Source organism: Brachypodium distachyon, chromosome 2 (genome assembly GCF_000005505.3).
Source record: "Brachypodium distachyon strain Bd21 chromosome 2, Brachypodium_distachyon_v3.0, whole genome shotgun sequence".
In the NCBI taxonomy this organism is placed as follows: Eukaryota; Viridiplantae; Streptophyta; class Magnoliopsida; order Poales; family Poaceae; genus Brachypodium; species Brachypodium distachyon.
This window is the reverse complement of record NC_016132.3, coordinates 6506865-6533320: the sequence shown is the minus strand read 5'-3', so window position 1 is coordinate 6533320 and position 26456 is coordinate 6506865. Positions and strand designations below refer to the sequence as shown.

General features: G+C 43.0%; 2 protein-coding genes and 2 long non-coding RNA genes across 7 annotated transcripts; 3 read left to right on the top strand and 1 right to left on the bottom strand.

The window, feature by feature from the left end:
* Positions 1-1599: 1599 nt before the first annotated feature.
* Positions 1600-3289, top strand: LOC100843952 (molybdate transporter 1). Its single transcript, XM_003565496.4, has one exon. It carries the CDS (start codon positions 1700-1702, stop codon positions 3092-3094), a length of 1395 nt encoding a protein of 464 aa, XP_003565544.1. The 5' UTR covers positions 1600-1699; the 3' UTR covers positions 3095-3289.
* A 1603-nt stretch (positions 3290-4892) lies between these two features.
* Positions 4893-6115, top strand: LOC112270806. The gene is made up of 2 exons (XR_002963185.1): positions 4893-5328; positions 5409-6115. It is a non-coding gene; the product is annotated as an uncharacterized LOC112270806 (long non-coding RNA).
* A 5006-nt stretch (positions 6116-11121) lies between these two features.
* Positions 11122-15693, bottom strand: LOC100843643 (auxin response factor 1). 3 transcript variants are annotated; one of them, XM_010232365.3, is made up of 14 exons: positions 15268-15693; positions 15013-15143; positions 14767-14865; positions 14588-14644; positions 14099-14254; positions 13919-14003; positions 13727-13817; positions 13430-13594; positions 13223-13342; positions 13052-13124; positions 12810-12981; positions 12057-12709; positions 11781-11959; positions 11122-11664 (listed from the first exon to the last, which is right to left on the bottom strand). In XM_010232365.3, exons 1-14 carry the CDS (start codon positions 15479-15481, stop codon positions 11538-11540), a joined length of 2322 nt encoding a protein of 773 aa, XP_010230667.1. In that variant the 5' UTR covers positions 15482-15693; the 3' UTR covers positions 11122-11537. The 3 variants fall into 3 exon arrangements, with proteins under 3 accessions (XP_010230667.1, XP_010230668.1, XP_003565543.2); XM_010232366.3 differs by having other exon boundaries at positions 15016-15143; XM_003565495.4 differs by having other exon boundaries at positions 15028-15143.
* Positions 12104-18065, top strand: LOC106866261. 2 transcript variants are annotated; one of them, XR_001406406.2, is made up of 5 exons: positions 12104-12246; positions 12332-12506; positions 12620-12947; positions 13072-13232; positions 17729-18065. It is a non-coding gene; the product is annotated as an uncharacterized LOC106866261 (long non-coding RNA). The 2 variants fall into 2 exon arrangements; XR_001406407.2 differs by having other exon boundaries at positions 17625-18065.
* The last annotated feature ends 8391 nt before the right edge of the window (positions 18066-26456 follow it).

Here is a 26456-nt window from a genome sequence, read left to right as displayed (position 1 = left end):
AGTCGTGTCACGAAGTGTCGTGACTCCATCATCATGTCAATTTCCGCGATTCGACGTTATTCCCCAACAGTGAGCTGTGACAGCGACTGGTCGATGAAACAATCAAGCTCCGACCCTGCGCCACCGCCCGTGCGCCTCCGCTCGACCCGCCGCTGCCGCTCGCTTGCCTTCCCTCCGCTGCTAGCGCGCGTCCCATCCGACCCGCTGCCACCCCCGTCTTGACCTGGGGCTCCCGCCTCTGCCCGCATGTCTCCGCTCGGACCCGACGCCCCTGTCCGGCTCGCAGGTTTGCGTGGCGACTAAACAGTGGGCTCCGTATGTGTAAGGAAAACTGTAAAAACGGCTTAATCATTGCCTTTAGGCCACAATCAGGCTAAGCGTGGTTTTCCGGACAAATTAGCAAAATGTGTGGTTCGTTAAAAAAACTGTTCCAAAAACTGTGATTTCTTGAAATTTACTCAATTTATTAATACAAGCTGATAAAGGTTTCGTACGCACTGAAGATTCATTCATCCGTCGCTGTTTTCGTACCGTCATCTGAAATCTTAGTACAGTACTAATTCCTTCAAAATACTCCATAATCTGGTATGGTACAATACAGTGGCAGGAATATCTTTTTAGTTGTTGCAGATTCTCCGTTCAATCCTTTGATGACTAAACTCTGCCAGAGCTGTCTTCGCCTACCCTACATACAGGCTGATAACCTTAATTGCCATTTCTTTTCTCCTCTTTCAATTGCCCAATGCATATGCAAATACATACTGAGAATAAGCTTTGATTTATACAGAGAGAAGATGAGAATGAGAGCATGGATGACGGTGGTCAATCAAGTATTGTCTAGAGATGAAGCATGTTTTGTATAATTAGTTACCCTAGTCTATCAAACAAGTCTTCTCTTTTTGTGATATATCTCTAGCAATTAGCTGTCATTCCTTTCATTGTTCCCTTTTCTAATGCATATGCAATACGCACTGAAAGTAGGGTTTTTTAGAGAGAGAGAGAGAGAGCAAGTTGAGGTCAGAATCGAACGTCAGTCTTTTTAGGGTGAGATCAACAAAGTCGTTCCTTTCATTTATGCTGGTGCATGTTCCAAAGAAACACAAAATACCGTGACAATGACTTATAAGGAGTAGTACCTTACCTACGGTTGCTAGCGGCGCTGGCGCTGCCGTCAGGGATGGATGTAAGTGGGATCCCACTTAACTCTCGTTTCTATTTCATTTTAGATTTGCTAATTTAAGGATTTGGCTAAAAATTTGAAACAAAATCAAAAAATTGAATTAGAAGTGGGATATTGGTGTGATCTCACTTGACAGTCTGGCCACCGTTGCTGCCAAGAGAAAAACGTAGTCAACTCTGAAGAACGACAGAGACAGAGTGGCATGAGTTTGCGCTGGAGGATGGTTAGTTTGCCCGTCTCTTGGTGCGGCAATGGGCCATCCATGCATCTCCTATGACATGCAGTTGACATTGGAGTGGAAAGAAAAAGAAATTGAAGAAAAAGATCACATAGCATTTGTTGGGGGATAGCTTTTTGTTGCTGCCAGTACACACTAGTCACTACACAGTGCACAGGCTCTAGCCAAGGAGAGACGGAACACAACTCTTTCGGCCTATAAATGCTGCGTCCCGGCCGTAAATTTACAGACAAACCATCTCAATCGGCGCGCGGCTGCCAAGATTAGCATCCCGCTTGGCCATGGCCACCACCGTGAACCCCGCCGGCGACCCGGAGGCGCTAGCCATCGACGAAGCCAAGAAGCCTCGGGGCCCGATCTCCCTTTACCTAATCGCCCGCGCGCGCGACAACCTAACATTCCCCTCAGTATGGTCAGAGCTGAACGGCGCCATGGGCGACCTCGGAACATACATCCCCATCGTGCTCTCCCTGGCGCTCTCCCGTGACCTCGACCTCGGCACGACGCTCGTCTTCACGGGCGTCTACAACTTCGTCACGGGCCTCGTCTACGGCGTGCCGATGCCGGTCCAGCCCATGAAGACCATCGCCGCCGTGGCGCTCTCGGACCCGTCCTTCGGGGTCCCGGAGATGATGGCCGCCGGCATCCTCACCTCCGGCTTCGTGCTCCTCCTCGGCGTCACCCGCCTCATGCGGCTCGTCTACTGGCTCGTGCCGCTCCCCGTCGTCCGCGGCATCCAGCTCGCCCAGGGCCTCACCTTCGCCATGGCCGCCGTCAAGTATATCCGCTACGACCAGGATCTTGCCAAGAGCAAGTCCCTTGGTCGCCGCCCCTGGGCAGGGCTCGACGGGCTCGTCCTCGCGTTTGCCGCCTTTGTCTTCATCGTCCTCGTCAACGGCGCCGGCGATGACGCCGTCACCGTCCAAGAAGAAGAAGCAGAGGATAGTAGTATTAGTGAGAACAATCACTCTTCTTCTTCTTGTTCTTCGCGTTGGCGTAGGTGGAGTCGGCGGTTGCCGTCGGCAGTGATCGTGTTCGTGGTGGGCGTGGTGTTGGCCGTGATCAGGCACCCGGCGGCGTTAAGGGAGCTGCGGGCGGGGCCGTCGAGGATGCGCGTGGTGCGCATCCCGCGGGAGGCGTGGAAGAAAGGGTTCGTCAAGGGCGCCGTGCCGCAGATCCCGCTGTCGGTGCTCAACTCGGTCGTGGCGGTGTGCAAGCTGACCCGGGACCTGTTCCCGGGGGAGGAGGGGAAGGCGGCGTCGGCGACGTCGGTGTCGGTGACGATGGGCGCCATGAACCTCGTCGGGTGCTGGTTCGGCGCCATGCCGTGCTGCCATGGCGCCGGCGGGCTGGCGGGGCAGTACAAGTTCGGGGGAAGGAGCGGGGCGTGCGTGGCGGCGCTGGGCGCGATGAAGCTGGCGATCGGGGTTGTGCTGGGAGCGTCCGTGTTAAAGGTGCTCGTTGCGTTCCCGGCGGGGTTGCTCGGGGTGCTGCTATTGTTTGCGGGGGTGGAGCTGGCCATGGCGGCCAGAGACATGGCGTCCAAGGCGGAGGCGTTCGTCATGCTTGTGTGCACTGCTGTATCGCTTGTTGGATCCAGTGCTGCCTTGGGGTTCCTCTGCGGGATGGTGGCTCACGGCCTGCTGCTGATCAGGGCATACGCCATTTCCGTTTAGTTTGATTGGAACTCCGTCTGTCCTCCATGGATGGATCACACGGGCCACCAAATTATGTTTGTATGTCTCCAATGTATAATCATCATCGATCCCAGGTTTATGTGGGTCGCGTCAATTGTTTGTATGTGCAGCGTGCTGTAGCAAACCCGTTCATTTACCCATGTTGGTTTATTTAAGGAGGCCAGCTCTTCTGTTCTTCGTCTGTGCTCGCGTCAGATCGCTGACCAGGCTAGGTAGCAGGGATCACGCATCTCAAGGACCAAATTAACGAAAAGGCCTGGTTAGATGGCTAGGGAATACACCAGCCGTGCAAAGAAAACGACCCGACGGCTCAATGCACCCGTCAGGCTGGGCATATGAGTATACTCTATCACTGACTTCTCGGTTGCTGCTTTCTTCAGCTAAATTAGCAGAACTGATGCTTGTGCTATCAGTTTGGTCGGCTCTGTTTAGTGCCTTTTCAGCGTGTCCACGGCTAGCTCCACGCACCATGGAATCGGAATTTTGTTGAGTGCTGCACTGAATTAGCACTGATGTTGGAACAGTATGCACTTATATTTATTGTGATGTCCTGTCATATCGGGAGTTTTCTTGCTACTGATTTCCAAAGGTTGGTCAATGGATCAATCATCATCCTAAGTTGGAGATGGTTGGCTTTGTTTGGTACCATTTCCATTGCCTGTTAATGTTATCACATGGCATGGTCAAATTCGACCAATTTCAAACCCTGGGGAGAACACATATAATCCATCCAACCATGCACTGACATATATCTACAGTGACCCGCCAGAAATTAAGAACAGCTTAGAAGAGCTACATGATATACCACAAGTAATTCTAGTAACTACGAATATGTTTTATACAATCAGTCACTACTAATAAAAGATATGCACGAGCATCACGCTACATGCATCCACAAACTTGGCAGCCTTTTCTTCGTACATTGGAGCCCAACACTGTTATCCAACAGATTTCCTCAAATACAACAGGAGTGAAGCATAAACAACCGCAACTAAAGTAATTAGAATATCATGAGATAGAAGAAGTGCATTAACTTTTTCTGTTTTGAAGTGATACCTAGCAGGGAGGTATACAGTACCTTATTATGGTTGAGGCATATTCACTCTGTTTCTTAATACTGTGCATTTGGGATTGTTGTAAGTCAAACTTTCTTAATTTTAACTGTATAAAAAGTATCAACCTATGTAAAACCAAACAAATGCAATGCACAAATATATTTAATAATAGTCCTAACGGTACTAGTCTTGTGTTGTATATATTTGTACTTTTTTACAGACTTTGACTTAAAAACAAGGCCAAAAGTGCACATATTTAGAAACGGAGGGAGTAAGAGACATGCATAACAACACAAATGACAGTTTTTTTTTGAAACACTGTACAAACACGAACACACACAAACACGCACCGTCTATCACTATGAGTACCTTCGAGAGACAGAACCGGCAGATTTTTAAGTCGACAAAATCACCACAGTCGTCTCGTAATTGTGAATACGCCAATTGGACTGAATAAATTCAAGTACTCTTTCTGGTCGGAATTACTAAATCAGCGGAGGGAGTAGTAAATGTAAATGCGGTCACCCATGTAAGTATGTGATTCGCCACATGGCAGTATTTTCGTTTGGCGATCGGATAAAACTAAAAACAACGAAGTTGGGAAAAGGATACTGGGCTGTATTTTCCGTTACCATCCGGTCTGCAAATCCGAGTCCCTTCCTTTCAATCCCTTCTTGAAATTCCCTAGCCCTTTTGGTTTATTTTGGTGCTTGAGAGGAAGGGGGTGGCATCCCAATCCCCGCGGCCACCACCCCCTTCCTTTCAATCCCTTCTTGCTGTTGGCTGTGAGAGCTGTAGGCAAAGCAGCGGTAGAAGCGCGCTCACACCATGGTGTTCGAGGTCCCTATCTTGTATCTTATCTATCTAGTGGTCCGGACTCCGGAGTGCGTGAAGGTGCTCGTGCTGTGTTGCCCGCACGCAGTGGCGGCAGCGGCGCACACTAGCGGCTACATTCCGCGCAAGCTAGCTGCATCTGGGCCTATGGCTGGATGTTCAGAGTTCTTGGACACAATGAAGTTTGGGTCTTAGATGGAGGACTACCTCAGCGTGGCGAGCTTATGGATTCAATCTTGGAAGCAACTGCCCTGATGATACAGTTTTCTGAAATCCAAAGCTGCTAATAGTGCTGTTGAAACAACTGCTTACGCTGCTGAATTGGTGAGATTCAGGTAGTTCTAAACATGGTCTGACTATCTTCGTGCAAAACCCTGTTTCCTTACTGCTTTCGTTCTTTGCAGGCAAATGCTGCTGCATTTCAAACTGAATTTGAACCTCAGCTATCCTGGACATTAGAAAAGTCTAGCTCTCTCCATCTTGCCTGAAAACTTAAGTCACTTACTTAATTTTACCTGCAAATGATAAATCTGATCATGAACTGCTCTCTGTCAGTGTTAATAGGGATCGATCCGGGTTGTCCGTATATCGTGATTTTTGTTTTAACCTATTTGGAAAGCTAGGAATGCTTCTTATTTGGAGAAAAAACAGGTTAAGGGTCCTATAAACATAGTGTTCTCTATTTGTCATTGGCTCATACATTCAGATGGACTTCAAAAGGGTGCTAGCAAAGGCAAGTTGAAGATGGAACTTCATCTACTGTCGTCTGTCCCTACTGAAGTGTTCCATTCAAGATATGGATGGAAGCCAATGGTGAAAAGGATCGAGGAAGAGGTTGATTAGAAGCTTGTATCGACTCCATTGAACTGATGTAAACATGGGGATAATGGTTTTAGGGCCTGTACGAGGTGACCCTGGACACAAGAGGCGTGACGGCGCCATGAAAGGAAGCCGCACCTCAAGGGTTGGGAGGAGGTATAATTAGATTGGTTTATTCTTGCTTGCCCCATAAAGATTACATGGCGGCCTTTTATAGGGAGGACTCAACTTGGCATCCAAGAAACTAATCTCTACTTTCATGATAAACTATATCTTAATATTCCTATCTTAATCTGTTGCCTAACTAATTTAGAAGATGCTAAATCGGATATTGTCTCTTATTTGGATACCTAGGGCTGCGCCCCCTATAGGGATGTACGCACATGACATGTAATTTTCTGTAATAATAAGAGTGCTTTAATTGCTGGCAATCAACGTTTCTTTCCATCTTAATATTTATTTTCTGTATGAACCTCTATAACACTTTTGGTTTTCTTAATGAAACCGAGAGCAATGTTCCTTTCATCTAAAAAAGAACATCGTTGATGAAATTCAAGTATATCGTTTTTCAGACTTTACAAGCAAAATTTTCATAGGTCATGTTTAAAGTATGAAAGTTTCACGAAGCAATAGAAATAATAGAACTCTTTTGATATTTCTTTAGGGGATTTCCCTTGCTCAGCTAACGCCCAGGAATTTTCCATGACTCATTTCGGTCCTTAATTTACATCACTACCTTTGCATCTCTGTTTCTCTTTGCTCATCTGGACCTTTTTTTTTCCTAACGAAAGTACATTTTTGACCAAGAAAAAAAATTAGGAGAGGCTCCTTCTATCATATATTAACACTCAATAGAAGTTTTTCATATGTACAGATCAGGTGAATGGAAACCCATCCACCTCAACAAACCTTGCAAAATATTCAGATAACTGAAATAGTTGTTAGTAGCATGTTTTTTGTATAAAATAATTAAGGAGTATGTTTCTAGCCCAAAACTGGGGCGCATTTACAAATATAGCTGTTTGCATGGAATAATTATTCCCACAGAAAACGTAAAACTGATTTGCAAAATTTTACGGTCATAGGACCAATCTACCAATTGAATCTAGTAGTGCATGTTTGGGCCCAAAACTTGGGAGCAACTTACAAATCAATCTTCATACCAAAAACTTGCTAAAATTTATTTCCTCTTGATTGATTCTTGGCAAAAGGGAAAGTGATTTGCAAAGCTTTATCATTATAGGACTGAACGATCTATCTATAGAACCAAAATAACCGAAATAACTTTTTGCAGACTTTTGGCGTAAAATAATTTAGGAGCTAGCCAAAAAATGGGGTGCGATTTACAAATGCCTGCATCATAGGGTTATTATTCCCAAGGAAAAGGGAAAGCTGATTTGCAAAGTTTTACCATCATAGGACTAATCTATCGATGAAGTTACTTTTAGCAAAAATATTGTATAAACAAAAAATTTACAAGTCAATCCACCCTCTTTATTGATTCCCAGGAAAATAGCAAACTGACCTGCAAAATTTAATAGTAGTTTATCGATGGAATCCACCCAATACATTTTCTGCATGTTTTCGGTCTAATAAGAATAAAGTACTCGGTGAGTTTCTAGCGCAAAAGTGGGGTGCATTTTACAAATCCATCCAACACCTCTTCAAATTTGAAGGAATGATGATAACTTTGTCTTGTTTCATATTCCTTAAAATTTGAAAAGGTATTAGATGGATTTGTAAAATGCACCCCACTTTTGGGCGGAAACGTGCGTAATACTTCATTCTTAATTTAGACAGAAAATATGCAGAAATTGTTATATTTATTTGATTCCATTGATAGATAAGTCCTACAATGGTTAGACTTTGCATATCAGTTTCCCTTTTTACTGCGAATCAATAAAGAGGTGGATTGATTCATAATATTTTTATTTATAAAGTATGTTCGCTAAAAGTAATTTTGTTTATTTGATTCCATTGATAGATCATCCCTATGAGGTTAGGATGGTAAAACTTTCAATCATCCCTATTTCGTTTATTTGTAAAACGTGCCCCAATTTTGGGCTAGTAAGGCCTGCTAAAAGTAATTTTTTGCTTATTCTAGTCTAGAGATATATCGATCAGCCTTATAATCATAAAGCTTTACAGATCAGTTTCCCTGTTCCTAGGAATCAATCAAGAGAAAATAAATTATAGTAATTTTTATATAAATTTATTAAGAATTAGTTAGTGCGTGTTTTTGACCATAATATGGAAGCAGTTTACAAATCAATTAAGACCTATTGATTGATTTGTAAATTGCTTCCAAGTTTGGACCAAAACTACGCACTACTTAATGCTTAATTAATTTGTACTAAAATATTGCTTAATTGTATTTCGTTATTTTTTTTAAAATTGAATCAAATAACTGAAATAAACTTTAGTAAGTTTTTGGTATAAATTAGTTAATAATTAAGCATTGCTTGTTTGAGACCCAGAACTTGGGCACATTTTAAACATCCATAAATACCTATTGATTGATTTGTAAAATGCTTCCAAGTTTTAGGCCTTGAAACGGGCAATACTTAGTATTTAATTAATTTATACCAAAATTTGCTAAAGTTATCGCACTTATTTGATTCCATTTATGGATCAATCCTATGAGGCTATGACAGTAAAATTGTACCTATCAGTTTTATCCGATTCCATTCATAGATCAATCATTTATTTGCCTTCAGATAGGTCATCTATGGACACGTCTATGTACCTGGAACCCGTACTTTGTCTCAGAAACTTGTGGTACACCTAAGTCGATCCAAACACAGTTTTCTAAGTTACATACATATATAATTTATTTACTGTAAAAAATACAAATATAATTTAACTTTTGAAAACTATAAAAGCACCGCATATAGTGCTAAGTAGTAAACATGAATCGATCTTATGATCATCGAGGTACAAATGTTTTTTTTGCAAAAAGGATTCCAAACAAACAAAATGGCAAGAATTTGGAATCTCTATGGTGTGGTGTGGCACCTTTGCTACGCTCTTAAAGTCTGTAAAGAACAAAACTAAATAATGATTAACCGCAAGAAATCAAGTTCTATCGAGGCGTATATATTCACTACTTGGCTTGCATATGGGAGATCTATTACTCTAATTTTGGTCATAGCATATACTAATGTTTCGTTATCGCGAAACCTTGTATTACTATCAATAACAAAAAAATGAATTTCAATTGAATAACACAAATTAAATCTGATAAATGAAAATATACATACCAAACAGTCACGTGTCAGCATTCATCATTGCTCGATCGAGGAAGGCAAGGGGTCGAGGGGACTGACCTTGATGGCGAGGCTTTGTTGCAACAGCGACGGTGCCGGATGATTGGGGGCGTCGGTGCCCCCACTTGACGTCCACCGTATCGACCAACTAGATCTGGCAAGCCAACGGAGGCAGAGGAACTCATTATTTGAATGGAGACTAGGAAAGAGGGATGAGGGGAGAGAAAATGGTGGCGATTTGGAATGGCAAAGAGGGGAGAGGGGAGATGGATTTATATGTACGGTAGTGTTGAGGGCAAACTATTGCGCCGAGTTCTTTCCTTCTTAAGAACAACAAAAATGGCATGCCCTCCAAGCCTTCTCATGCCATTAGCAACGTCCATCGTCCGATATCGTGCGCTCCCTAGCTGCCCGTTAGCTTTTGATCTCCACATGGGCCACCTGTCCATATGGGTTGCTTGTCGTGAAGAAAAATCTAAGCATTGACTGATTGGGCAGGTTTAGACGCGCGTCAATCCTTTTGCGTCCCCGCTGAAAAATGGCTAGTTATGCTTGCTCACCATCTTCCCCTAACTCCACTGCTCTCACATCTTGATGAACGGGACTATCTACACCTCCAAATTAACTAGTTTTTTGTATGTCTAAACAGTTTGTTAAGTTTAAATATTAATTTTGCTTTTTTTCTTACTATATTATTTGGAAATATTACTTACAATCTATTAACAATTTCTGGAAGTGCATAAAAAACCTTTTTATTTTTTATATTCGGGAAATTCAGAAAAAAGGATATATGGAAACCCACGCGAAGGGACGTAGCCTAAAATGTGTCCAGGTTAACCACCCTAAGGCTACAGGCATCGGAGTGGCCTCCTAACGTAAGCTAGCTTCATCTCGAAGTAATGATGGCACGCATAAAATTTCATATGATTACTAGTTACGAATCAAGAATAAAGAGGGGCATGACTAAGAACTCTAGACAATGCTAGGGGGCTTTCAGGAGTCTAGTACCCATAGTTTCCATCACCATATATAAAAACACATCTCAAGATTAGAAAAGAGCAACAAGGAAAAAAGAAAAGAAGGGTGACGTCCCCCCTTGCCACCGGTTGACCGGATCACCAACGAAACCGCCATTTTTATCACACCATCTACTTCCTTCCTACTCCTGCATACCATTGGCAAACATGATGTCTCATGCAACCAATTATTTCTTAGACTCGACATGAAAGTGGCAAGCAGACGAGTAGATGGGTTTATGCATTGATCTGATCTCTTTAAAAAAACAACCTTACTGTATATACGCTAAAAAAAAGACTTAATTTGCAGTATAGCTCTTCTTCTAATAGCGAAATAACCGGTTTTTTAAAAGAAGAACCAGATGATTGGTTCCTGATGCGTTCGTGCCCTATAGGAATAGGATGCAGCCCGGAGCAGGGCCTCGCGCCGCATCGCAGGGTCTCGGCTCCCCACGCGCAGTAATCGCGATCCAATCTCCGGCGACCCGAGGGAGGGAGGAGCGGATGGTCCGGCGCCGCAACGGCCCGGACTCCCGGAGGCGGACACGTGCTGCGCCGTCCTACCCAAGCTGGAGGGTCGATCGGCAACAACAACCAACCAGGCGCGCTGCTGGTTGACGTCCGACAGGACAGGGGCAGGGCGGCAGGCCAGGCCAGCACGAGACGGCAGTGAAGCCGCTGCCTGCACCCGCCGACCAACCGACCGCGGGATCCCCACATCCTCTCCTCCCGCATGACCGCCGCACCTCGTCGCCCCCCACGGTACGCTAGGTAACCAAAACCCTCACTCTCTTCAAGTGTTAAACCCCCTCAAGCATCACTGATTCACTTTGCTCCCTGCTTGAACAACCACAGTACTAGTAATCGACAGTCAAAGGCATCAAGCACACACAACAAGCCAGCAGTTTGCTTACCTTGTTGATGCAGCACTCGTCAGGAATCAGGATCGATCATTTCTATTCTAGCCCAACAAATCGCTCAGCTCAAAAACAGTGAGAATCGGATGAACAAACATATAACATAGCAAGAAGGTTCAATTTAAAACTAAATGTCATCTCCCATATAACATATACACAACTTACACACCGGGGAGTTGTATACCTCACGATTATTATCCCATAAACACTATGAAGTTTTTTGTTTTTTAAAAACTAAACTGAAGCAAACTACAGGAAGAGACCAATTTGTCAGTCTGTTGTTTCTGAGGAGCCAACTAAAGAGACATTATCACGGTTTTCTTTCTGGGAACCTAAGATTATCTCAATCAAATCCTTCTTCAGGGTGCTTCTGAAGAAGGAAGGGATTGAGACAACCAACAAATCTAGCTGCTGCTGCTGCAATACGACTATTCTGTAACCACTCTAACCAATGCTTCATCTGTGAAAGGCTCCAAAAAATCCACCTTTCGGCCCGAGCCTGGGCGCCCCCCCTCCTAAGGTTCAGTCTTGGGATCCTGCTCTGGAGCAGCAGCAGCAGCAGAGATCGGCGTCTGATGAGGCTCCATCTTCTCTTCTTCAAGGGGATAGATCACTATCTTTTTCACCATTCGGCAAAACTCCCTGCAGGATTCAAAAAATGTATGTCAGCCATAACTCGTTTTGACATAAGTTAGCCCCCATAACCCATTGAGATCATGTCAGTAAAAAGTCGACTATAATTTTCTTTGGAGACTTACATCCAGGGATCATCTCCAACTTTCATCGTGTCACCATCGTTGTCGGCGAAAGCCACTTTGAAGTTCTGTTTGATGTCCTTTATATCAAACATCTGTTCCAGCTCACGGATCAGTTGCTCATACCCATCCAGATTTGCCAGATCCACAGCTCTACCCACAGCATTTCCATGCATTTGAACCTAGTACAAACCAAAACACCAACAGTATAAGGTTAGACAGCAATTAACAAGCGAGGCCGAGGAGGAAGTTAGAAATAGAGATACAACGAAACTGCACCTTCACACGATTTCTTGCAATGCAACTCTGATTGCTTTGGATTTCTCGGGGGCTCTCATTCACAACTTTATGATCTTTTGTCACTCTTGAGAGTGCCGAGACCTGACCAGACTCTTCACAAGGACCAGCAACTCTTGCAGAAGTTTCCCCTGCTCCGGCACCTGCGTTGTCAGCGGTAGCAGTGCCACTGGTGGGTTTCATCAAATTCACACCAAACAGACGAACCATTCCTGGTTCTTTACTTTTTTCAGTAACCTTGGGCAAACTTGGTGCAGCCTCTTCAGTTCGGTAGCTATGCAGAGCAGTGTTGCAAGGCAGCCTGAGAGCGGGCTGCTGAGCTTGGTAAGCAGGAAGTACAGGCCAAGGAGCAGCTCTGGCGTCATTTCTGGTGACCTGATACAGCTTCTGAGAAATCTCTGACAAAGTAGGGGACATCGCCTGCCTTGAAAGGTTGAATTCCTCCAGCCAACTCTCACGTACTAATGGTTTCTGACAAAAAGAGCTACTGCCCACGGCACTATAACCAGCTGCACGCTCACCTGGCCAAATAACTTGATTTCCAGGGATCATACGATTGGGATTACTGGGACCATCACCTATTTTGTCATGCTGCCGTGGCATTCCAGACAGCGAAAATTCTTGAGTAGTCGGGTCTGCAAATTGAGGCGAAATGATTAGAGTAAGAACATCATGGAATAAGTAATTCCACTATTTATTGATAACCCAAGCAATCAGATATTTGCAAGGACATACTCAGTGACTGAAGATCTAGGTCTTCAGTTGTCTCCCTAGGACGCTTGTTTCTTATTGATGATTGCAGGGGTACATTAATGGTTGATGCAGAAGCAGCACCATCAGCCGGTTCAATTTCCCAAGGAGAAACCCTCTCAGGTCCGTTACAATTTGCGGGATCATCCCATTGGACCTAAAACATGAATAATATTTAGATGAAAAAGAGACAATGCAAAGAAGATAATAGATTGAATTCATTTTACCTTCTTTGACTTCCATTCAGAACATGACCATTGCGGAGAAAGAGCCCCATCGCCAACTATAGTTCCAGAAAACCTGCAGGTACATGGCAGCCATGTGAAAAATGAGATGATGGCAGAACATGAGCAAAAGACTGAAAGAGGAATATATGCGACCAGAGGTTGAACCCTTACTTCTTCACAGGTACCTCTTCTCCTTCAAAACTCATCTTGAACCTCACGCCCACAGTATATCTCAATTTACTAGTTAGAAAGTACTTGTTAACATTAACAATATACTGGCTTTGGCTTACCCTATATAAAAATAAGAAACGAACTTCCATTAGCAGAGAACAAACAGATTTTCTTCTACAAGACAATTGGCAGTAGAAAGTGCCCAACCTTGGCCTATAGTACACCAAGAAAATAGACTTGGTTTGCAGAGCATGCGATGCACTTGCAAGCACCCCAAGATGCATGCTTTGGCTTGACATGACGGATGACGGCATGGCGGTGCGCTTCTGCACATGGTGTCGCACTCCGACACGCTGCTCTCCTTCCTCAGTCCTGCGAAAACCAAACACGGCACCTTTGTTGTTATGCACACTTCCTATGAAACATCAGCACAAATCTGTCCCTTACGCATGACAGTTTTAGTTAACAGAATTATAAGCACTGCAGAGTCAGTCCATGTCCAACCTTAGGTAGACAAATGCATCGCCGTAGACCAGCTTCTTGGAGGTGACGAACGTACTCCATCCGGTAGTCAGAAGGTGCCTCCGGGGTTGGCCTAAACAAAACAGGAAATTGCATGAATTCAATTCCTGCTCCTGATCCATGGTTAAATAATCTGAGAACTGTAATTGAAAAAGAAACACTAAATTTGCATACCCCTGTAGATGTGCTTAAACCTCCACTCGGATCCCAGAATGTCCTTGCATATGAGCTCTTGGGTCGGCGTGGGCATGGACATGTCCTGATAAACAAAGGTAAAACAGGCATGAATTTAACTTGGCAGTAGTATTACAATATATATGCATTACCGAGAACATGCATGAGAATTGTGCGCACCAGCGGCGGGAGGCACTCGTTGGCGTGGCGCCGGAGCACGGAGAAGCCGCCATGGGTACTGGTGTCGGACGGCGTCAGGATCTTGGAGAAGGAGTGGACCACGGGCCTGCGGACCTCCGGCAGAGGTGGGTCGGGCGACGAGGGCAGATATTCTTGCTGCAAAAAAACAACAGAAAATTACTCTCCTTTTCTGTCATCACAAATCCACATGGGGAACACTATCAGAATTCAGAGTAAATACTCAACTGAAACTGAATTCTACTAGTACCCATCAATAAATAAATCCACATAAATAATAATAATAATAATAATAATAATAATAATAATAATAGTAATAGTAGTAGGAAACAACAAAAATTAAACAGCAGCAGCATTTAAGAGCAAGAATTCATGGAGGACGGCCGACGCGCAGGACATTCCAAAACAAGGGAAGACCGGAAGGAAAACCGGAGAAGGGAAAACAGTGGGTGGTGACGAGCGGCGACTCACGTCTTGTTCCGGGAGCAGGGTGATCTGCGCGTAGACCTCCTCCGTCTCCACCTCGGCCTGCGCACCGCCGCGAACAAACAAGATAAGAGACAGGAACGGTCAGGACTCAGGACGACGAGAAACCGAAAGGAACGGAAAGGCCGGCGGCGGCTGTTACTGTTAGCCTGTTGTTTAATTACCTTGAGCTCGACGTTGACGACCCTGCAGAGGATCTTGTATGGCACCTGGAACATCTTGATCTGGTCAGCGAGCACTTTCTGGTCTGACGGCTGTTGCACCTGCGAACGACCGTAAAATTAGCACCCCGGGTATCACTCGCCGATGGATGGAAACGGAAACGACACGGAAACCGACAGTCGACAGACAGAGAGAAGAAACGGAAACGCGAAAGAGAAGGAAGGAGGAAAGACAGGAGAATTCAGCACCACGGAACCAAGCACCTGCTCCAGGTGGCCCTGGAGGAAGTAGAAGACCCTCTGCCCCGGCTGCGGCAGCTCCACCAGCGGCCCGGCGCACGCCCGCCACAGCTCCGAGAACAGCTCCGCGTCCCGTCCTCCTGCGAAGAACACGAACAAACGGCAACAAAGAAACAGAGGATGGATGAGTGACTGTGACTGATGTCCGAACGAAACCCGGAGGAGGAGGAGGAGAGAGGCCGGCAGTGCGCGATTCTCACTCACCTCCTGGCGGCATGGTGACGGGAGGAGTCATCTTGGGGAGTGAAGAAGACGAGGGACGGGAGGCGAAGGCGCCCTGGCCTGCCGCCTGCCTGCCCGAGGAAGACGAAGCGAGACGAGGGAGAGAGGAGGCGGCCTGCGGGGGCGGTCTGGTGGTCTGGTCTGCTGTGGTCACCGGGGGGGTGTGTTTGTTGGTAGGCTCACCCCGGTCCATCATAAAGAATGGGGGCGCGGTGGGAGTGGGGAGGCGGAGCGGCAGCAGCAGACGGTGGAATGGGAGCACACAACACAACGGCGGCGTTACAGAGCTTTATGGCTTTTAACGCTCCGTGCCCCGCACCCGGGCAAATCGTTTCGCTCGCGAGCAGTTTGTTTTTGCGTCCAAGCCCCTGTGTGTTGCCGTAATAGCAAATGGTTCCTTCGGCCCTTTTTACGTCCGTGCCCCTTTAAATTACGGTTTCTCCAAAAAAATTTGTAGTGACACCTCTTGTGTGGGGGACATTTTCTTAGTTTCTCTTCCTTTTTGTGTCTCGGACACTTTCTTAGTTTCGCGCAAAAGAAAACACACTTTCTTAGTTCTTCTGTTTACCTTGATGAAGAGATGCATGCATGGTTGTGCCGAATAAGAAATTAAAACTTATTGTCAAATGGAGCAAGGTTTTGAAGCATACGCGAATTCATTGGTTGCGTGCGTTAGATTAATGACCAATGCTCTAGTTATGAAATGGAGCCCCGATTGAACATCTTTCTGTGTCTAAAGAAAAATTATGAAAAAAAATCATACCTAATACGATGGGGCACTGACATATAGAGGTGGGGAGATATATGAATTGTCTCCTTGTAGCAAGACTTTCATTTAAATAAAACTACATGATGAAATTCTGACATGAACATATGAGCTGTGAAATGATAGTTTATATACTTTTAGAAAGAGAGGCTGGGCATTACCAAGACAAAGTTGGTGCGCCCTCTCAGTGATATCGGATTTTTATGAGGACCCAATTACAAATATGTAGATGGCACGTGCGTTGTATCCGCCACCCACATAATTAAGGAGCGCACGCTCACTTCCTCGGTCTTCCTTTATGATTGGAGCATGCCGATAACGCCGAATTTAAGTAGCAGCTGATGAATAGTTCGAGTCCCAAGACCCTTCTCTTACGTTACGCTGAGCGGGCGATCGGAAGCGCATGTAGTGAGTCAAGAACACCATTAAATAAGAGAAAGAGGAGCACGCTTGTGTTGTATCCGCCACCCACATAATTCAAGAGCGCACGCTCACTTCCTCGGTCTTCCTTTATGATAGGAGCATGCCGACAACTGCTGAATTAAAGTAGCAGCTCATGAATAGTTCGAGTCCCGACAACCTTCTCTTACGTTACTTTGACCAGGAGAGTGGAAGCTCATTTAGTGAGTCGAGAACACCATCAAATACAAAAGAGGAGCTCAATTGTGTTGTATTAATTAAGTTGATGATCTGATCGAGTCCCGACACCCTTCTCTTACGTTACGATGATGGGGAGAACGGAAGCTCATTAGAAAGAGGAGCAAGATTGCGATGTATTAATCAATTTCATGATCACACGTGTTGGATGTTGATCGAGAACTCTGTTTTGATGAAAGAATTTTGCACACAATATGTAGTTATCTCTAAACATTAACCATTACTTATTGTTTACTACAAATCCTTTGGTAGGTCAACATAGTCTACATGTAAAAAATATCAAGTCATCTGAACAGAATTTTACAGGCGTGGATGAAGCTCATTATTAGTGTGACACGTTGTTTGTGACTAAGAGATGGTGAGAAATTAAGCAAGTTCTGTGGTTTTTGGTCACATATGATAGTTTTATTTATCGATGATCATGTTGTCGCCTTTAATGAGATTCTTAAAACATATTCTCGTAATATTCCTTCTCGTCGTCAGTATTGTTGGAGAACCTTTTATTAATTATCGTGTTGCCGAGAAAAGACATGTTAAGTGTATAAATCATATTAATATTCATAGTCAGATTTTTAGTAAGAGCACAATTAAAGAGTAAGGAAGAGAATCATTTCTTTTCTCTTTAAGATCTTCAAGGCTTATACATGCAAGGCATGGTAGGGAAGTTCCTACATCTTGTAGGAATTTATATGGGCACAAGAGGTGGGTAGAGTTCAAAATCAGCTTGTATACATCATTTGGAATCTCTATTATATTTGTCGCTGAAGCAGAATGAGTTGGATTAAAAACAAACTGAGGGTACATGTGTTCAAAAATTGTAGAACTGTTATTTAAATCTGAAAGCTGATTTCAACTATTAGAACTGTTTTTTTCTTCAAATTATTCCCCTTCCTAACCTATATATGATGCTGGCAAGGGGCAATGTTGACGTAGATAGAGATGAAGGGTGGAGGTGGATGATGTGGTGCCCACCGCGGAAGCAAGAAAAGCTAGCAGGCATCTGATCTATGCTTTGTGTAGGGGATTTGGAAGGAGCGAAAGCGTAGGATTTTTGGTGTGAAGGCACTCCCAGCCCTTGACGCGGCATATTTGATTTGGGAAGAGATTGACACGTACTCCATGCTGACTCGGGAGACAAGGCTAGCTTTTATTTCCTTATTTTTTATTCTTCTACTCTCCCCTCTCCTCCCCGGGGCCCTTGCTCAGGACCCATGTACACTTATGTTACCTTTTTAATCGAAGGACAGAACCGACCGTACTGTGTAAATTAATGGTCTCTCTTCTGCTTTCCTTAATCATTAGCTAGTACCAGATGCATTTTGTAAGTTTGAGATCAACTAAAGCATCTTTGCATCTTTGTCTGGATTGGGTTTTCTCTGGGGAATTGCCTCCTCGTAGCAATCAATTAATAGAACTCCACTTTTTTCTTCTAGAATACAATAGAACTCACCTTTGACAATTTCTCTCTCGATGGCTGGTAGAATAGGCACGCAAAGGAGAATACGTAGCACGCAGCAGGCAAGATTCAGTGAGTAGACCTTTGGAATGTTTGGCTTGAGCGAGATCGTCGAATTTTCGACCGAAAACGTACTATACCTTGGATGTGCATGTGCTAGAGGTGGCGTAACAACACGGTGAAAGACAGAGGCTTGCACTATATGAGTAGTGGTGATCGATGTATCAACCATAGTAGTCATGCACCTTTTGTTTTTCTTACCTCCTGTCTCCTGTACACAAACTCTCAATTTTTTTCTCCTTTTTAATGAAACGAGCAGCTGCCTTTCGTTGCAGAGAGAATTACGTTCTTGATAAAACAGCACTATATGCAACCATGCATGCATCCGATCTTGCTGCATATGGCAACTACTGGCAAAGGACAAGCACTACGACATGCATGCCACATACACGTGCGTGCACGTACGTACGGCAGAGGATGCATGGATATCGTCGGTCAGACTGGGTTTGTGTGGGGATCGATCGATGCCGGGATATCATCCCAGGCAGCTGCACATATGCAGCATGGGAGCAGGCAGGAAAAGCATCAGATCTGCACAGTGCAAGTACTACGTACTACATTGGCCGAGACCAGTCAAAACCGACCGGCGGTAGCCCAACACCGTGCACGCATGCGCTGCGGGGTCCCGTGCCCACGCTCACGACGATCACCAAGGAGAGATCTCACTGTGCCAGGGACTGACCGGCCGGGAGATCGACCCCAGCCCAGCCCAGAGAGGGCAGGCATGAATTCAGCTTTTAGCAGTTCGCCGGCAGGACGTGACACATGATAGAATTAGATGACCCGCGCGCGCTGTCGACATCTCTGGACACATGATAGAATTAGACGAGTATTGGTTCCGTTTCTAAATACTTGTCGTTGTTTCGACGTAAACTCTTTTGCACTGAAACAGCGACAAGTATTTATGAACGAAGGAAATACATTATTGGTGTGTGTACACCTGAGGTGACTCATGGTTATACAGTGAGTTTGAAGCTTTGAAGGCGAACCACTGCATGCTGAGTAGAGTTTCACGTACGTCCGCCAGCATGCATACGCATGCATGTGCGATGTGGGGTGCTATAGCTCCTACGTGCAAGAGGCGTGGTCGTGGTCGATCGGCCCGTCGTGTCTAGCTAAGCTTGTTGCACACTTTGAAAACTTACCCACGGCTCCTTGCGGGGGTGTCCGTGGATGTGCCCTCAATCGAGTGAGTTTGAGTGACCCGAGATGGACGTGTGTATGCAAGAGACGCTTTGAGAAGGGTTGAGAAGGAGGAAGAAAATGCATACGCATGCAGTACATTCAGCACGTGCATGATGAAATTCATGGAACTGACTGGTTTTGGTTTGTGCTGTCGATCGTAGAACGATTTGTCGGATCGGTTTTGCTATTTCTTCCTCGAGAAATAGTAACTATTTCTAAGTCGTCATCGAGAATCGTTGATCCGGGCAAGAAATGAGATCCGTGCAACCAGAAAGAGAGACGAGAGGTCTTGATTAGACAGTTATTTGTGTCGAGTGAGAAATAACTATTGTTTGATCAGTTTTTTTTGTAAGGGCATGGATTTTTCTCTTTTTTGCAAAATGTAAAGTGTGGTCAATATCCATCCCCCACCCATTAATCGATGGGGACGATTCAGTAACGTATCCGATGGTTCTTGTACTATTTCTCAAACAACTACGAAATAATTACTATTTCTAAGTCATCACAATACATCAGGATTGGAAAAATAATTACTATTACTACTTACTCCCTCTATTTCACAAAGGTTGGCATATTTTGTTTCGTTAAGATAAGGCTTTGACAGATGAAAACTCTATTTATATGTATTTTTTTCATATATGAAATTTATATCAATGGATTCGTCTTTAAAAGTTTTTGCTAATGATCATGGTTTCATATCATATAACTTACATATTAATAGAGTTACTCTTGGTCAAAGGTTTGTCTTAACGAAACGAAATACGACAACCTTTGTGAAATGGAGGGAGTAGTTTTCAACCCGATAGTTGAAGTATTAAAAACGGAACGCATTTGTGTATTCCTCATTGATCCTTTGTGCCATTACAAGTCGTTCTTGATCAAATCATTCTACCCCAAGATCCGGTGTCTTCTAATACATCAGGAGTGATTTTTTTTAAATAATTTTCTAACCTATTGGCGGTCATTGGTCACTCATGAAGGTCTAGGTTCGGTTGTAGGGAATGAAGCTCGGATGGGATATGATTTCCACACAAATATCCTAGTAAAGCTAACAATTATAGGTGTTTTCCTGTAAATGTAAAAAAGTACAAATGCAAAGAAGTTCTTTCAAAATGATTATGTCAAAGTATGGGGTGAAATATGGGATAGGACAAACTTGTGACTCTTTCTTAAAATTTGAAAATGTAGTGGTTGGATTTGTAAAATGCACCCCCGCTTAGCCTTGAAACGCATGAAATGATTTTTATCTTAATTTAGAATGAGAACATGGTACACAATTATTAACTGTTAGTCGATTCCAATGATAGATCGATCTATCCCACAATGGTTAAATTTAGCAAATTTTAGGTATTAATTAATTAAGAATTAAATGGTGTCTTTTATTGATTGGTTTGTAAAATGCAACAAGTTTTGGAATGTAAACAAGTACTACTTAATTCTTAATTAACAAAAACTTGCTAAAATTTATTTCCTATTGATTGATTCCTGGGAAAAGAGAAAATGATTTGTGGAGATTTATCATTACATGAATGATCAATCAATCTATCTATAGAATTCAATAACTGAAATATCTTCAATAGGTTTTTGGTATAAAACATTTACGGGATAAGTTTCTACCCCAAAATTGTCGCACGTTTTATATATCCATCCATCTCTGGATAAATTATTCTAAGAAAAAGGGAAAACTTATATCCAAAGTTTTACCATGATATGACTGGTCTATGATGGAATCAAATAAATGAAATAAATTTTAGCAAATTTTTGGTATAAACTAATTAAAAATTAAGTAGTGCGCGTTTCTGGCCCAAAACTTGGGCACATTTTACAAATCAGTTAAGACCAATTGATTGATTTGTAAATTGCCCCCAAGTTTTGGGCTTCAAACAAGCACTACTTAATTCTTAATAATTTATTTCAAATTTTTTGCTAAAGTTATCTCACTTATTTTTTCCCATTTATAGATCAATCATACGACGGCAAAACTCTACTTATCGGTTTTTCCTTTTTCCTTGTGATAATCTATCCAAAGATGGATGGATATGTAAAAAGTGCCGCAACTTTGGGCTAGAAACAATGTCCTTAATTATTTTATACCAAAGAACAGCTAAAAGTAATTTAAGTTTATTTGATTCTATTGACTGATCAATCAGTCCTATAACGGCAGAACTTTTCAAACCAGTTTCCTTTTGGATGTGTGCCTCCAGATATGACGTTTATGGACACATCTATATACACGGCACCCCTACTTTGTCTCAGAAATTTGTGATTCACCTTAATCGATCCAAGCACGGTACTCTAAGTTACATACATAAAAAAAATTAGTTTTTGTAAAAAGTACACATTTAATTTGGAGCTTTTGAAGATCATAAAAGCACCAAACATAGGGCAAAGTAGTAAAAAATTGATATTCTGATCATCGACATTCAAAAGGTTATTTTCATAAAAGATTCCAACCAAACAAAATGTCTGTGGTGCAGTGTGGCACCTTTGCTACATTCTTAAAGTATGTAAAGAACAAAACGAAATGGTGATTAAGCGTAAGAAAGAAACTTCTATATATCGAGGCATATATATTCACTAGCAGGGTTTTATATTTGTAGGATGGTTAAGAGCCTTTTTCAATTCTAATTCTGCAGGATGTATTTGAACATAATGAAGTGTACTACAAAAAAAAGTACAATTTGCATAACTTATATGACAAATCTTTTATTATAAATTTTGGTTATTAGCCTATCGTCCTATACTCGTTTTTCATTATTGTAAAACCTTGTGGTACTATCAATCATAAAAAAATGAATGTCAATTGAGTAATACAAATTAAATATATGATTATACATACCAAGCAATCACGTGTTACCATTAATTAACTGTCTGATCGAGGGGGCCAAGTGTGGAGGATTGAGGAGCAGAAGGAGGATGGGGACGAGCAAGGGATTGACCTAGATGGTGAGGCTTTATTGCAACAACAACCGGGGTTAGATGGGTCACTGAAACCCCTTGGATTACAGAGACACACTGATTGGGGTAACAATGCCCTACTTGCCGATGACGGCTATGACCAGCTAGATCTGGCAAGTCATCGGAGGCGGAGCAACTCGTTTTTGAAAGAGAAACGGAAGGAAGAAGAAGGGGAAACTAATGAAAGGTAAGAATGGAGACCGGGTAAGAGATAGATGGATGATCGAGGGGAGAGAAAGTGACGGCGATATGGAATGGCGAAGTGGGGTGGAGGGTCGAGGGGTGCGTGGGGTTAGTGTTGAAGGCAAACTATCGTGTTGAGTTCTTTCCTTATTTAAGGATTAAGGACAACAAAATGGCACACCCTTCAAGCCTTCTCACGCTATTAGCAGCATTCATCATCCGATATCGCAATCAGAACTCCCTAGCCACCTAGTCGGCCTTACGTTCCCAAATGGGCCACCTTTCCTTATGGGCTCTTTCTTCCAAAGAAAAAAAATCAAAGCACGGGTTGATTGGGTCTATTTCGCCACCCGGCCCAGCGCCCAACCCTAAGATTTCACGATCCATCGTGTGATAATAATTAACAAACATGTGGATGCATATGGTCTTGATGATGATCATGGTGCTGACAATTGAGGAAACCGGGAACAATTACTAATTGAAAACTAGATCATAAACTCAATTCAGTATAAACTTTAATCTTACACGTTCTGGTCTTCGGAACTTGATATTGTTCACGGTCCTTTTGTGTAGTTTGGCCGGCCGCCAAGACGGCGAAGCCCCGCGCAAAGACCGATTGGAACTGATGAACTATCTCCGCTCGAGCTTGTTTAGTTCGAAGGTCAATATATAGGGGGACAGGACAAAGCTCGATGGGCGGTTGGAAACACAATATGTTTTGTTTGGACCATCCCATTAGTACACTTTTGACAATACGCATTTACTTCGGTCCAATTTTGTATAGGGATAGTATCACTGCAATGTATACATGCCTACTGGGCCCTTGGATTTGGGGACCCGGGGAGGACATGCCACTTGTACCCCTCCAAGGCCTGGCTCGGTTAATTCTTTTGACCGCTTCTCTCTGAATAAATATAGTTCTGCTCGCTCACCTTTTTTCCCCTAACTCTACTACTCTCACATCTTCCCAAAGACTGTTGTTAATTCTAAAGCTTAATGATGCATTTTTATTACCGTTGTGAAAATTTATCTTTGTTGGACTAATCTATTACATTCCACATCTAGTGCATAAAACTTCTTTATTTTTTTATATGTGGGTAACTTCAGAAAAACATGAAAGGATGGATTTCGGAGTTATATACGGAAGGACGGAAACACACAAAGGGACGGAGCCTACAGCCTCTTAGGGCCCTCGGATGCCTTACCGAAGCTACACACGTCAGGGGCTACGTGGTAGCCTCCTAATGCTAGCTTCACCATAAAGTCATGATGACACTTATAAAAACTTCACACAATTCGAGTTATGGATTTGGCTATAAATAATAATAACATGGGGGCATGACTTAGAACCTGGACAATATTAGGGAACCTGGACAATATTAGGGAACCTTCGAGACTCCACGGCCCATAGTTTACATCAACCATTAAAAGAATATATATTCTTAGACATTTTCCCTCTGCTGAATAACAAATCCTGAAAAACTCTCGAACACCCATTAGGTGGCAAGACATGAGAATGAAATTTAATCCCTTTTCTAGCGGAGAGGAAGTTGCACATTCCCTTAGAGCTAAAGAAGAAGTGACTGCATGCGCTCGACACACGTTGTGCCGTGTTTCATGAATTCAGTTGGGAATCGAGGTCATCACCTTTACACGGTTTTGAGTTTAGCCAGTCAGGATAATTGGAGTCGGTTACGGACTCATAACATACTGTGTGGCAATATAATCAGGTGAACCACCTCAGATACAATCTTTGATCGTCTGACTGAGTTTGATTATCCTTTTTTTGATCATACTATAGAAATAGACCTGGTGTCCCATTTTTTACTAACGTCTACCATCTAGTTTGCGTGATTCCATCAGTGATGTTTTACGTATAGATTTTTCAGCAGGAACTCTAACACCCACTCTTGAGGACCTTTGAACACCTACACTGCTTAGGATATTACACTTCTGAAAATTCAACACTTTATTCAAAGTCAATGTTGGTACAACACTCCTTTTAGTTTGCTACCCTATTACGACACAACATACTACTCATCATGGTAGCTCATTCTTCTTAGCGTGGTTGTAGTGGCACACTATTTTTGGTAATTGTGGTAGAACTTATGGGGAGGGGGATCACCCCTATTTGTAGTTCTACAAGAGCATGTGGTGCATCTTACTACAATTCTTTAGAATATGCTATATGTACTTAGTTCTAGAGAATTTTCATTTATTCTTGAAACTTACCCTAGGACCTTCCATGGTAAATAGTAACCCTTTTCAAGTAACCTCTCAAGCCTTCTAGAATATTTCAATCTTCTCATATTCACTAGAAGGCTACTTGTAAATGTTTTCTTCTCCAATAATCCAAAGTATTTAGAATCGTCTCAAATATGCATAGCTAATTCTCAACACTCTCCAATTATCCAGAGTATTCCAGAATATTATCAAGTATGCATTGCTATTTCTCAACAGTTTTCATACCATGATTTTCTACTCCCTCCGGACGGAATTACTTGTCGAAATATTACATGTACCTAGATACCTTTTACACAAAGATACATCCGTATTTGGACAAATTTGAGACAAGTACTACCGGTCGGAGGGAGTAGGTTAAATTAGTACTGAAATTGACTGAACAAAAAACCTGTTGTTCACACGTACAGCAGACATCACAGTTAGGCGATGCTGTGATTGGTAGGCACCAAAAAATATATATTCAATTTCCATTACACTGCCAGCTGCTCTCAACTATGTACAACAAGAACTCAATCATTCGTGCCCTCCTCGTACTTAATTAACTAACCAAATCTTTCCATGTATTATTGCTAACATCTCTCTTACTTTTGTTATGCTGTAATCACATGTTTTGGGCGGGGAATATTCGTGTGGTGACTCTTGGTGAGGCTTCATGCATTATATATATGAATATTACATATGCATCCATCCATCCATGCTTTTGCAAGCCTGTAAAAGGTGCATCGACAGTTTAACATTTTGGATCGATAAATGTTATTACCGGGCGCACGCCTCCATGTGGGAGCTAAAAGCTATGTCGGGCTAGCTTCAAGCACTCACACGTACTAGGCTTTGTCAAATTTTATACTCCTATATGCAATCTCAGGGATGCAGAGTACCTGCTAGTAGTGCAGAGACGGGCAAATTTTATACTCCTATATGCAAATTTTATACTCCTATATGCAATCTCAGGGATGCAGAGTACCTGCTAGTAGTGCAGAGACGGGCAAGCTCGTTTTAGTTGCTTGCTTCGTGCTCATGCATGGTTTCTTGTACTACCTCTCTTGGTTGCTAATCAAGGCTAAGTCCGGCATTATGGTGAGTGATCGATATATAATTCAAGTTTTCTGATGGCTTGCATGTATGGATGGTGTTATTTGAGTACGTAAGTATGTGATCATATAATCAAGTACTCCCTTAATTCCGTAATTCTTGTCTCAAATTTGTCCAAAAGTGGATGTATCTATTCCTAAAATGTGTCTAGATACATGTAATATTTCGACAAGAATTATGGAACGGAGGGAGTACTTAATTTTACAAAGTTAATTATGCTTGTGGTCGATATTAGCTACTCCATTCGTCCCATGTTAAGTGACTCAAATTTGCCCTAAATCTATATCCAAAAAAGTCTAAATACATATAATATTTCGTCATTTAATATGGGACGGAGGAAGTACATAACTTGTTTAATTTGTTAAGATATACGTTCTCCGTCTCATCATCGAATGTTTGGAAAGAGATACCACTCCCAGAGGCTGGGGGGACTCCATCACCCAATTCAAATAGGAAACTAAAAGGAAGGGTCGGCTGGCTATATATATAAAATGAGATGGTTGCACATGCATGGATAGAGGCAATCATAGGCTATCTCTCCATTAGACGTACGGCCAAAAGTTATTTTAA

Bases quoted from the DNA above. Each gene is read 5' to 3' on its own strand.
- LOC100843643 (XM_010232365.3), bottom strand. From the start codon at position 15,481: ATGATGGACCGGGGTGAGCCTACCAACAAACACACCCCCCCGGTGACC. The intron at 14,645-14,766 runs GTAATTAAACAA...GGCGGTGCGCAG, and splicing joins TCGTCAACGTCGAGCTCAAG to GCCGAGGTGGAGACGGAGGA. The intron at 13,125-13,222 runs GTAAGGGTTCAA...ATGTACCTGCAG, and splicing joins GAAGAGGTACCTGTGAAGAA to GTTTTCTGGAACTATAGTTG.
- LOC100843952 (XM_003565496.4), top strand. From the start codon at position 1,700: ATGGCCACCACCGTGAACCCCGCCGGCGACCCGGAGGCGCTAGCCATC.